The sequence below is a fragment of the Carassius auratus genome, chromosome 5 (genome assembly GCF_003368295.1).
Source record: "Carassius auratus strain Wakin chromosome 5, ASM336829v1, whole genome shotgun sequence".
In the NCBI taxonomy this organism is placed as follows: domain Eukaryota; kingdom Metazoa; phylum Chordata; class Actinopteri; order Cypriniformes; family Cyprinidae; genus Carassius; species Carassius auratus.
The window spans coordinates 2,734,133-2,747,348 of record NC_039247.1 but is presented as its reverse complement, the minus strand read 5'-3'; the positions used below and the strand labels follow the sequence as shown (position 1 = coordinate 2,747,348).

At 35.7% G+C, this 13,216-nt stretch overlaps 2 protein-coding genes across 2 annotated transcripts in view; one reads left to right on the top strand and one right to left on the bottom strand.

Moving 5' to 3' along the window:
* LOC113069794 (cytosolic phospholipase A2 gamma-like) overlaps positions 1 to 1,427 on the bottom strand; it is a 42,045-nt gene extending 40,618 nt beyond the window's left edge. The window contains exons 1-2 of the mRNA XM_026242876.1: positions 1,410 to 1,427; positions 705 to 730 (exon numbers count right to left, since the gene is read on the bottom strand). Of these exons, the coding sequence (XP_026098661.1) occupies positions 705 to 730 (26 nt within the window). The 5' untranslated portion in view covers positions 1,410 to 1,427. The remainder of the gene's footprint in view (positions 1 to 704; positions 731 to 1,409) is intronic.
* LOC113087155 (cytosolic phospholipase A2 gamma-like) overlaps positions 1 to 13,216 on the top strand; it is a 174,283-nt gene that overhangs the window by 119,771 nt on the left and 41,296 nt on the right. The gene's annotated exons all lie outside the window — the stretch shown is intronic.

The window sequence follows — 13,216 nt, the reverse complement described above, 5'->3', positions numbered from 1 at the left end:
TTATTATTATTATTTTTATTTTTATTTTTTTTGTAATACAGCTATGTCATAATTATTAGTCTGTTCAAAATGGCTGTTTTTAAGTTGCTTATTTGTACAGTGTGGTACAAAATTGTGTTAAAGCACAATTAAGCATTAAGAACATTCTGGATTCTGAGTATCAGGCTATTTTGGCAAGAATTGTGAATTTTTTATTTTATTTTATTTTTAATTAAATAATTAATTTTTCAGTGCAGAGACTGCAGCTTGATGATCAATGGACTATCTTGCAGGACAACCTTCCCTAACTACACACACACAAAAAAAAACGACGTCCAAATCTACTTATGCTTACTTCAGGGATCCATCTTAGAATTTAAATTTATTGAAAATATTTGGTAGCAATGTGTAAACCAAAGATTATCAGAAGCTTCTAATCTCTTACAAGCAGTGTTTATTTGACTTTTGGTGGTTGAGTAATTCTGTACATGAATGTTTAGAGCCAGTTAGATTTTTTTTTTTCATTTTTCATTATCTTTATGTTCACAGAATAAATCAAATATGTTTTAAAAAGCTTTTTCAAATAGTTTACTGATGCTTTGCTTAAATTGTTTTCATAAAACTTTGCAGGCAGCAGCAAAATATCTTGCAGCTCAAGGGGGTTGAATAATTATAATGACGTGCACAGAGTTTATCTTTGCTGGAATCTGAGCAGGATTACAGACCTTTCCTGGAGTTTGGATGAACTCATCTGTAAAACAAGAGTCAACATTCAAGTTACACAATGCTACCTAAATTATTAAACCAGTGTTTTTTTTTTTTGTTTTTTTTATTTTTTTTTATGTAAGTAGCTAAAAGTGGTAGTTCTAGACTTAACTAAAAACTAAAGCAATAATCCCCAAGAAGCTGGTTTTCAGTGAATTTATAACAGCTAAGGGATATTGTTAAAACCCCCTTTGCTGTTACAAATTCACTGTAAACCGGGGGTTATTGCATTCATAAAACAGTTGTTCCATATATGTAGCAAGATTTCACAAAACAAAACAAAGCAAATAAAATGTAAAGATATATATATAAAAAAACATTATTCTTCCACCAAACAATGTAGTTGCCCAGAAACTGTTGTGGTTGCCACAAATTGGATGCCAAGCAATACACAGATGCAAAAATAAAGACGGTTTGTAGAATAATTAGATCAGCTAATCAGAATCAAGGACTAGAACTAACCATTTTGTAAATTGTGTAAGTTATTGGTATTGACCCAGTTTTATTTAGAAATTAAAGCTCATTATTGAACAATACATTAAATTTACATTTAGTCATTTAGAAGTCGCTTTTATCCAGAGCAACTTACAAATGAGGACAAAAGAAGAAACCAAAACCAACGACTTTTAATTGCCTGTTGTTGAAGCTTTAAAACATATACTCACTATTGTTGTCTAGTCTTGAAAATTCTCTCAGAAGATGCTCAGATCCTCTGCTCAGAAATATATTATCTCTTTTATAGTACTCTAGATGAGGGGTGGAGATGTTGAATGTGGACTTCAGACAACAGAAAAACAAAAGTTCTTCCATGGAATTTCTTTGTAACTGGAGGTAGGAGTGGGATGAAAAAGCTTCATGTGAAAATGAGGTAAATGTTAAGGTCAAGGTGGTATTTATTCTCCCTTAGGAGAAATAAAGAGAACTGGTGCAAATCAGCACACAAAAAACAGATAACATACAATCCTACATCATAAAAACAGTACCATGTAAATAATTAATTACTTAACAACACCCCTCAGTAATCTGAGATAACTTCTAACAATTTTTCTTTATCTTCCCTTTTACACATCCTAACCTAATTGGATAATTAATTTGACAGAGAATGGGACAAATTCATATTTTTCTTGATTATTCCTACATAATGGAACCTTGTATCTTCTGCCAGAATTCATCAGCACATACTCAGGATACAGACAAATGCGAAAAGTCCAGTAAATGTTGTTGGTCTGCTGGATCGTACACAACTCAAAAATGCCACTGACTGACTAAAAATATTAGTGCGCTGTCACTGAAACAAAAAAGATTTTCAAAAATTTGACATTATGCTTAGTGTTTTGTTGTTTTTATTATTATTGTTAATATGGAAAATAATTTATAGATTGTGTCATGGTTAGTTATCGTCCTAATGATTTACCTGAGGTAGGCTATAATCAAAGTTAAGCATTTTTATAATATTCTTATTTTACCTGGAAACTCCCTAAAATGTGTCATTTAATAACTTTGCAACAATCTATCTGTTATGCCATAATAAAAATTGTTATTATGATTATACTAAGCCATTCCTAATTGTTTGCTCAATCATTCAAAAACAGTTTTAATAACAAATTGAAATCCGTTTTGTATTTTTTTGTGTGTTTTTTTTACAAACATGAACTGCAATATAAACATTCTTAATCCTTTTTTTTTCTCAAAATAATACATTTAGTAGACAAAATGCACTACATAACAATTTGTAGTGAAACTTTAAAACTGGTTAAATAATGCAACATTTGTATCAAATAGTACATGTGTTTTTTTTTTTAAATATATATTTAGCATTTGATTTGTTTTACTATTACAGTGATAAAGTACACAATCTGTTCGGTATCATCTATCATCTGCACTGGATAAAAAATAAAACAAAAAACAACATTTACATTATAATACTGCTTTACTTATGTTCTCACTCTCACATCCTGCTTTTATGGTATTACTTTGGGATTTTTTTCTCTTATTATAGCTTGCCTTATATAGTGTGTCTGATTAATGCAGTGAAGCTTTCTGAAATATTAAGAGGAAGGTCACTTTGAATATTCACATTGAAACTTGGTGTGGAACGTCCAGAGAGAGAGAAAGGAACAGTGAAAAAGACTAGATTAAACCAGTGCACTTTTAATGTAGTCTAGAATTGGGAAAATATGCACTAGGGAAAATGTATCTGCTTAGCCATAGAAGGGTGTGTATGTAATATTTTAAACAGGCGCTGATTATTTGACTTGCCTGTTTTGATGTTGATTTATCAGAAGAGTCTCAGTGTATGTGAAGGTTTTAATTTGGTGGTAAAAGTCTTTTTTGAAATGCATATCAGCAATTAAATCAGTTTCCTTGGAACTCACACATAATAAACTCATGGATTGTATATTAACCCAGCATTTGTAATTCTGTTAATCATTATTTGTAGTATAAAAGTTTGAGTTAAATAGTTGTAATAATTTTACGATTACCAGTGTTTATGATTACACGATTGCTACTTTTAACACAAAGGCTATTCTTATTAAATGCAATAAAGTTTTAATGCAGCCCAAACACTTTAAGATCAAAGTTCAATGAGGAAATGCCAAATAAAAAAAGGTACCTTCCTGTTTCCACAATCACACAGATTTATGTAACAGAACATGTACTAAACTGAATAACCTGTTAATTCATAAGGTCTATAATAAATGTCACAATTTTATATTATTGACATTAAATTAACAATTGCCTCAAAGCGTAAATTGTACATGTAAAAATCCTTTCTACATTTTATCTCACACAGGTGTTGCTACATCTCCAAGTGCATGTGATTCAAATGGGTTCAAGAGAAGGTCCATATCTAACCCCACCCCTAATCGTAACCCCACTGACTTGAAGGTCTCTGCCTACTTTTGGCATAAGCTCCTCCCACTTTCACAGAGGCAAAAAGATGGCGCTACATCAAAGTCCATCCAACAGTGTCCATCTGTACAAAAAACCAATGACATTTGACAGTATAATGAAATCACTTTTAAAAAATGTATGAAATGAGAAAATGTTTAATTATTTACACACACACACGCGTGCACTCACACACACACACACACACACACAGAAAGATGTTTTTTTTTTTGTTGGTGATAGGTATAAATACACCATTGTGAAAATTAATGAAACAATAGTGAGAGTGCAATTTTATTTTTACAGAAACATCTGTAAATCTATATACACATCATGTTATATAATTGTCACGATTACAGTCTACTAACTTCCGTTCACTCACCACCTGAAGTCACCCACACACTACATGGTCTCTCACACTACAAAGACTGTTCCACTATACCCTAGACTACTCTACTTTTCCCATCATCTATTGCACTGATTTCAAAGTGCTGTAACCAATCACATGCTCACCTGAAAGCTATTGCACACACTATATAACATCCACCCAGATTCTGCTGAAGTTACAGAGTTTTGTTTTGCATGTTTCACTCTCGTAGTGTTAGCTGCTTTACCGAGCCATTCCATGTTTCTGATTATTGCCTGTTTATCTTGGATTAACCCTTTGCCTTTCTGTTTCGGACTGTGTTTGCACCTGACCATGTCTATTGCTCTTGTTATTGGATTTCCCCTTGTATCTAGCCCTCTGTATATTGTTCACCGATCATTGAACCAGGCTTGTCCTAGGAATACTTTATGTCTTGCCTGTTATGTATCTGCTTGCCACTGTTTGACCCATGCCTCTTATGACCACATCTCTTATGAATAAAAAGCTTGCAAATGGATCCACACGTCTCTCATCCCATCAGCCCCATTACAATAATATTAAAATTCTACATTATATTTTATTTTCTATATAGTAATGTATTTCCTATATTATACTCTATTTCTTACATTGTTTCTTACATACATTATTCTTATTTTCTTATTCTCTACATCTTACAAAATTCACAACACCGCTCCCATTTTATAGTTTTTGTGTATTTCGTGTAATGAAATGTATTTTACGTTGGCCTGGGCTGGAGTCCGCTTCCTCCACAGTGAAATCCGATCCAGCAATCCACAGTGCAAAGTTGATGTATTTCCTCAGCGACCAGCACGGATCAGAATAAGGTTTAATCACACAACATTTCCTCCATGTTTTATTTTTAAAAGTAAATCCCCTTTGTTTAGCGAAAAGTTAAGTTAATTTTCAAGAATTAAAAGATAAATTAAATTACTGTTTTATGTGTTTAATGTTTAATGTGCATCTCAGAAAACAGAGACGTGGTCAAAAAATATAGAGGGCAAGACATACATTGCTTTTACATAATTTTTAACCACATTTTACCATACCCAGAAAAAATATCAAAATCGGGGGGGGGGGGGGTGTATTTTAAAATCTATTATTTAAGGCTTTAGTATTTTATTAATTAATCGAATGTCAATAAAACACAAACAAAACATTTATTAAGACCTTTTTAAATTGACAGCAAATGCTGGTTGGTATGTGTTAAAGTGACAAAAACCTCATACATTTTCAAATACAGTTTTTTTTGGCTAAGCATATACATTTGAACTAATACAGATATTTTCCAATTCTAGACTACTACATTAAAATTGTGCTGGTTTTATTTGGTCTTGACCTTCCTCTTAACATGTCAGAAAACTTCACTGCATTTATCACACACACTGCACAAGGCAGGCTACTGTAAATGAAAGAATGTTATCACACAATCATGAAGTGAAAGTGTAAGTATTATGTGAGATAATGTGTGGTCGAGAGGAATGCTGTAGCTCTGCAGAAATAACCTGTTGTAACATGCAGAAATAAACATGTTAGCATTATATATCTCACTATAGGAAACAGCACATAGAAGTATGTTTTGAAAAAAAAAAAAAAAAGGACTTTAATTTGTAGCAAATAAATACAAGATTATCAAAATGTTGCACCAAAATGTGTTACACTCACTGTATCACTGGACAATAGTTTTTATTTACATTTTAAATTAGATTTAGATTAGATTTGTTTATTTTCCATTTTAACTTTTAACGTTTTCTATAGTTCTATAATTTCTTATTGCAGTTTTAGTTTACTCTTTTTTTGTACATCAAGTTAAACTAATTCAAAATGAGAAATGTCAGAGACATATATTAAAATAAGAAATGTTGTCAGCTAAAATGATCAATAAATACACTTTTTGAAATATATTTTATTTCACAATGTTTAATTCAAGTATTATTATTACTATTATTATTATTTTAGTGTCACAACCCTCGGCTGGTTGTTAAGAATTACATTTTAAAGTTACATTTTTCATATGAATTGACCAGTATGATGGAGAGGAGACAAATTGTTGAATAAATTTGTTACAGTATTTTTCTTTTGTGCACTAAAAGTATTCTCATAGCTTTGTATAATTGTGGATGAACCATTGATGTCACATGGATTATTTTACAGATCTCCTTGTTAGATTTCTGGACCTGGACTTGTCTATGCAAGGTTAGACAGCTCTCAGATTCCACCAAAATTATCTTAATTTGTGTTCAGAAAATTAACAAAGCTCTTACGGGTTTGAAACAACATGAGGGTGAGTAATTAATGGCAGAATTTTCACTTTTGGGTGAACTAACCCCTTTAATGTGACCTGAGGACAAAAGCTGAAATCTGTTAAATCAAAATGAAACTGTGGGCCATAAAAGTTGTTTTGTAAATTATAATCTCCAGTCATGACTTTTAGATAAACACAATTATGGATTAAATGTTATTTAATCTGTGCAAGTCTAACGTGCAACATTTCACAACAAGTCCCCACATGATTTTTCACTCCTCCCATCGTCCTATTATCAGTTTTTTGTTTTTCATCCATGTTCATCCCCTCCACCCCCCATGATGATCCAGAGCCTATGAAAGATCTAACGTCCGATTCGAGAGACAAACTGCTGTTGTTATCACTGAAACGCAGAAGACTACACAAAAACGGTGAGTATATGTTTTTAAAGCTTTTATAACAGAGCAACTAAAAAGCTAAAAATGTCATTTCTTTTAGAGTGACAACAATAATATGAATTAATTTAATTCAAATTAAAACTTGACCAAATAACAATTACCTGCAAGCAAAAGACTATACTAAAACAGTGCCCTAATAATTAACATTTGGAGTATGAATTGTGTAAGTAATCTTTTAAGAGTTTATAAAAGTTTTTCCCTAATAATATTTGAATGATAGATTTTTACTTAAATGTTAACTCTGTTGTTTTACAGATGAGTGCATCCAAACTTCAGGAAAGGTGCGTAACCCTGCTCAGATTTCTAGTACGATGGAAGCTGTGCACTTTATTATATATAAATACTGCCCTGCATAACCAACATAATGTCTATTACAAACTCGATCATTCTGTTAATGACAGTTAGTTGTATTTAAATCTAAAATCAAAAATATATTAAACAGCACAAGGCCATAACCAGGGATGGATTTCGTGAACTGGGAGCCTAGAACAACATTTTAATCCAAGAAATGTAGTCTTGACCATATCTCTACAACTAAACCTAACATTAACCATTAGTTTTCCTTAATATGAGAGGAAGTGATGTACAAGCAATAGAGACTGATTGTAAGCGTAAACTTCACACAAACTATAAACTGGTTCTGCAAGTATGACTGGTTAATCACCCATGCAGGGTGTCACAAAGATGTTGATCCAGGAACATATCGTACTTGGTAAAATTGGGTTCTGCTGATTTTTGCATTGGTCCGAACAAAAACTGCAGACTGGATAATTGAAAATGCACATTCATTCTCCACCAGTAGGAGGCGCTTTTGGAACGTCACACAGCAGTGCCAGGCAAATGATCAAATGAAAATGCCATTGATACTTTTTTAAGCCAATTACGCCAAAAGTAAAAAAACAATAAACATTTAATACACACTGTTATTCAGTATTTATTTACAGCTTCAAATGCATGATATTTTCATTTGCTACAAGCAGGAAACACAAGAAGCACATTCAGCGCAGACATGCAGGAGGTTGTCATCATAATTTACACCTAAACAGCAATCGCTTGCATGTCTGCACTAAATGAGAATCCCGTAGGCCTACTGTATATGAAAACCATTCTTTTTATAAAAAATTAAAATGTAATTATGAATTTTTATCTCACAGTTCTTACTTTTTTCTAAAAAAAGATTCTTTTATTAAAAGAAATTAAAACAAAATAGTGAGTTTACATCTTGCAATTCAGAATTTTTTTCTCAGGATTGTGAGATATAAATTAGCAAATCTGACTTTTTTTTTGTCAGATTTTTCCCCAAGTTTTTCCCGAATTCTGACCTTTTTTCTCTCACAATTGTGAGTTTATATTTAGAAATTCTGACGTATTCTCTCAGAATTGTGAGATATAAAATCATGTTTCTTGAGATATAATGTCCGATTCTGAGGGAATAAAAACTGACTGTATTTTTACAATTGCATAGATGTGAGATAGACAGGTAAAAAGTCACAATTACTTTTTCATTATTAAGGGGGATTTGCCCCCCTCAATCTGGTGGTTGTGGTTCTAAAATAGCAAGTGATATTAAATTCAGCACTGATCTGTTTGTCTGTCTTTATGCAGCAGTGAAGTGAGAATCGCACATTCTCTGCATACAGATGAAGAGGAGTTTGTAGCCAGAAGGAGAGAAACAGTTTTTCAAAGCCTGCAGAAACTCAAGATACACTGCAGTCAGGTAAAACCTCTTCCTATATCTGCCTGCTATTGTTTCTTTAAATTTCCTACAAATCTTTTTGTAGCTGATCAAGCGTGTGTATTTCAGGATACGGTGCCAAACATTGCATTACTGGGTTCTGGAGGAGGACAAAGAGCCATGGTGGGTTTGCTGGGATCCCTGGTTCAGCTTGATAAAGCGGGTCTTCTGGACTGCATCCTTTATCTGAGCGGAGTCTCTGGATCCACCTGGTACAAACCCTGAGAAACCACACACACAGAGATTGAATTGGGTTGAATGTTAAAACTGAGAGCAGTATGTTCTTCTCTGAAGGTGCATGGCCTCCTTATACCAAGAACCAGACTGGTCCACCAAACTAGAGACTGTGAAGGACCAAATCATCAGGAGACTCAGCGGTCCAGGAGTCAGCTGGGGAGACGCATTTGACAAACTGAAGAAATATTACAAGAAAGACTATTTCAGCTTGACTGACGTCTGGGCAGCGATGGCCATCACAGAATATGTGAAGGAGGTCTGTAAATATTCACAACACATCCCTGCATGATATACAGTAATTACAGTCAGTCTTAAAGTGCTGTATAATTTGTTGATCATGCAATGCCGAGGAACTTGAAACACATACACTGTAAACATACTGTAATTCAATTCCTAGCAAGTGGTTTGGAAACAAGAGAAACAAACTATTTTTAATAAGACAAACATTTTAAGGAATAACGTACAGTCATACCAGATTTTCTCCAATTAATAATTATGTGGACATAATTCATTCTAGAAACAAGACAAACTCTTCAACCATATTACGGTAGCAGGCCTATTATTACTGAAGTCTCAGTAAGTCTCACTATAGTCATGTCTGTCCTTAGAAAATTTTGAGTCTCCCACTTGGAATTGCGATTTTGTGGTGATGTTCATGTGTGATCAAGTGCTAAATAGTAACAGATTAAATGTAGTCTGGATTACGCAATTAGATAAAAAAAAATATACTTTTAGATTAAACAGTTTTTTTTTTTTAAATACTCATGATCAGACTAGTTAATTTTTATTGTTAACATGATTATATATTATTCACACAATGGCAATAAATTATTAATAATTTATTAATTCAAAAATCATTTGAATTTTAAGAAGTGTTTTCTCAACATTTCAACATTGCATTAACTACTGATGAACACATTAACTGGCTTATTTATGTTTTTGGAATAAAGTTTTTTCTTTTTAGCGCTATACTTTTTTTTACGATAAAATTGTTGCAAAGCAACTTTGAAGAAAATTAAGTTTCTACAATAATTAGTAGTAGCTTATCAGTGGTGACTGTCAATTAATATACATATGGCAGAAATCTATTAAAGACAAAATCTATTAAAGACAAAATCAAACAGATAATGAAAACTATTAACAGCAATTATTATATGATGCAATCAAACTTAAAGCAAAGTTTGGTAGTTCTGTATGTTGTTTCAGGTCCTCTGAGGGGTCAGTATAATTTCTTCAGGTGATCTGGATCCAGACTGGAGATAGTTACCATCGGATGTCAATCCCGGGGCAAAACAGAGAAACAAAATGAGACATCATTAGCATAGCTGCTATTCCAACCAAGCGAAATTGATTTGTTTAACCCAATCTAAATAATACTAATGTGCATTTGATCAGATATAACTGCAGTACAAGATTATGAGATGCATTATTTAAATGCTTGGACAAAAAGATGTGTTTTTAATCTAGATTTAAACAGAAAGAGTGTGTCTGAACCCTGAACGTTATCAGGAAGGCCATTCCAGAGTTTGGGAGCCAAATACGAAAAAGCTCTAACTCCTTTAGTGGACTTTGCTATCCTAGGTACTATGTGATGGGTTGTAGCGTGCAGGAGCTAAACCATTTAGGTTTGTAATAATAATTTGTAACTGATACTGAACCTAATAGGTAGCCAGTACAGAGACTGTAAAATTGGGGTAATATGATCCTGGACTCTAGCCACTGCATCTTGCAGTATCTGTAGCTTGTTTGTTAAAGAGACAGGACAACCACATAGCAGGGCATTACAATAGTCCAGTCTTGAGGTCATGAATACATTAACAAGCTTTTTGCATCAGAAACAGATAACATGTTTCGTACCTTGGCAATGTTTCTAAGATGGAAGAATTCTGTTTTTGTAACATGGGACATATGATTTTTAAAAGTCAAGTTGCTGTCTAATATTACACCCAGATTTTTGACTGTAAAGGAAGTAACAGTACAATCGTCTAGTTGCAAATTGCAATCCAAGAGATTATGTGTACTTTTGTATGTTTTTTGTACATCTTGTCTGAATTTAATAAGAGATCAAGTCATCAAGTCTTTTACATTTTAACACTCTGTAAGCTTAGATAATTTTAAAGTTTCATCTGGTCTTGTTGAGATATATAGTTTAGTATAATCAGCATAACAGCAGAAACAAATCCCATATTTTCTAATTATATTACCAAGGGGCAACATCTATATTGAAAATAGCAGAGGACCAAGGAGAGATCCTTGTGGCACTCCATATTATACAGGTGATAAATGAGATGACTCCCCATTTAAATAAATAATGTTGTAGCAATAGAACAGATAGGAACTAAACCATCTTAAATCCTGCCCTTGAATACCTGTATATTTTACCTCTATGATTTGTAATCAGTCTATGAGAATTTCATGATCTAGTGATGCAGTGAAAGAATTCATAAAGTCATTACTATTAAACTGTGAGAGAGTATTTAGATCAAGTGGCATATGGTTATTTGTTAATCTAGCCACTGTGCTAAATAAAAACCTTGAATTGTTTTGGTTATTTTCTATGAGTTTGTTGATATGCTTGGCAATGGCAGCTTTTAAGGCCTGTCTATATTTTGACATATGTTTTTTCATGCAGTTCTAAATACTTGCATGTTAGTTTTCCATGTGCACTCAAGACTATGAGTTTGTTTCTTGAGATAATGGATAATACTGTTGTACCATGGCACAGTACGTTTTTCTCTAACCTTTTACAATTTGATGGGGGCAACAGCTTTTGATGTATTAGATAAGGTAGTGCCCATGCTGCTAGTCATTTCGTCTAGTTCATGTGTATTTATGGGTACACAGCACAGTTGAAATCAATCAGGCAGTTGTATCTGTCTTTACTTACTGTTTTTAGTTTCAATGTTGTGTCAGGGTTTGCTAGTGTGCAGGAACAAAAGGGTTCAGAGACGATGGAGAGTATCAAGAGGAACAATCTTTATTTAACCAAAATAAAACACTCAGTGGAAGGAACAAACACGTAGCACTGGGGTTGACGTTAGACACTGGACAGGAAACAAGGTGCAGAACAGACTTTATATGCAGAACTAAATGAGGGGAACTAGACAAGACACACCTGAAAACATTAGTTTAATCAGCACAGGAGAAGCTGGATCATGGGGAGCACATGGGGAGCAAAACCTAAGACACAGAACACAGGCAGTCCAAGGGGAAGACGGATTCTCACACTTTTGTCAGCCATAAATATATTTTAAGTACTCCCTGAGATTGTAAGATAATAAGATAAATTGTGTCCATGTGATGCAGCTGACACAGAATAGCATATGCTGTTTATGTTAAGTGGATATTATCCAAAGTGGCACCAGGATGACGTGGTGGAGACAAATTGTTGAATAAAGTCATTATTTTTGTTTTCTTTGCTGTGGCGAGTGGGGCGGGGCCGAGAGGCGTGGGAACGAGGAGTGAGGCCAGGTGTAGTGATTGGAGATGAGCTACACCTGCGCCCCACTGCCAGTATCGAGTCCCACGTAGGAGATGGAAGGATATAAAACTGGAGTGACGACCGTAAAGGACGAGAGAGGACCAGGCCTGGGACATTAGTTTATGTGTGTGCACTTTTTATTTGTGCGCGTCAGTCGCCGTGAGGGGCTGACGCGCGGTTTTGTGTTTATTTATGAATTATTAAAGTATGTTTTGATTGTGCACCGGTTCCCGCCTCCTTCTTCCCGATGAATATGGAGTTTTTAGCGTTACAGTGGTGCCGAAACCCGGGAGAAGGAGGGACGCGCTGCTGAAGATCCCTCGCCGCTGTGGTGAATCCGCGGTGCCCTCGAGCAGGCGAGGTGTGTGCCGCCATGGACGCTCGAGGCGGTGGGCTGGAGTGAGTTGCCGGGGACGGGCGAGCTCGCTGCCGACCGCCCACGATATGGAGGGGCGGCTGCCGTCCGTGAGGGAGCGGAGGAGTCGGCGCCGTTCGCCAGGGGGCCGGAGCCTGCCGCCTCTGTGACGGAATCCGGAGGGGCAGGGAACGGGGGACTCCTGCCGCTGCCCAAAATCGGAGGAGTGTCGCGCCGTCCGCCGAGGGCCGTCCAGTGCCACCGCCGGGCACCGCGGAGGAGATCACCCAGCTGGTGGAGGGCCGAGCAGCAGTGCGTCTGGGAACCGGAATTTTTTTTTTCCTCTCTCCCCTCTCTCGTCCTTGTCGCTCCTCCTTCCATCTCCTTCTCTCTTGCCTCGTCTGTCCTACCCCCAGGTTCCCGCAGGTCCCCGTGAGCGGTCCCCCCCGGAGGGAAGGGGTGGGGGGGGGGGGGAGTAGAGCGCAGTCTCGGGAGTACCCCCCGGCCTGCGAGGGGCGATGGGGGTATGTGGCGAGTGGGGCGGGGCCGAGAGGCGTGGGAACGAGGAGTGAGGCCAGGTGTAGTGATTGGAGATGAGCTACACCTGCGCCCCACCGCCAGTATCGAGTCCCACGTAGGAGATGGAAGGATATAAAACTGGAGTGACGACCGTGAAGGACGAGA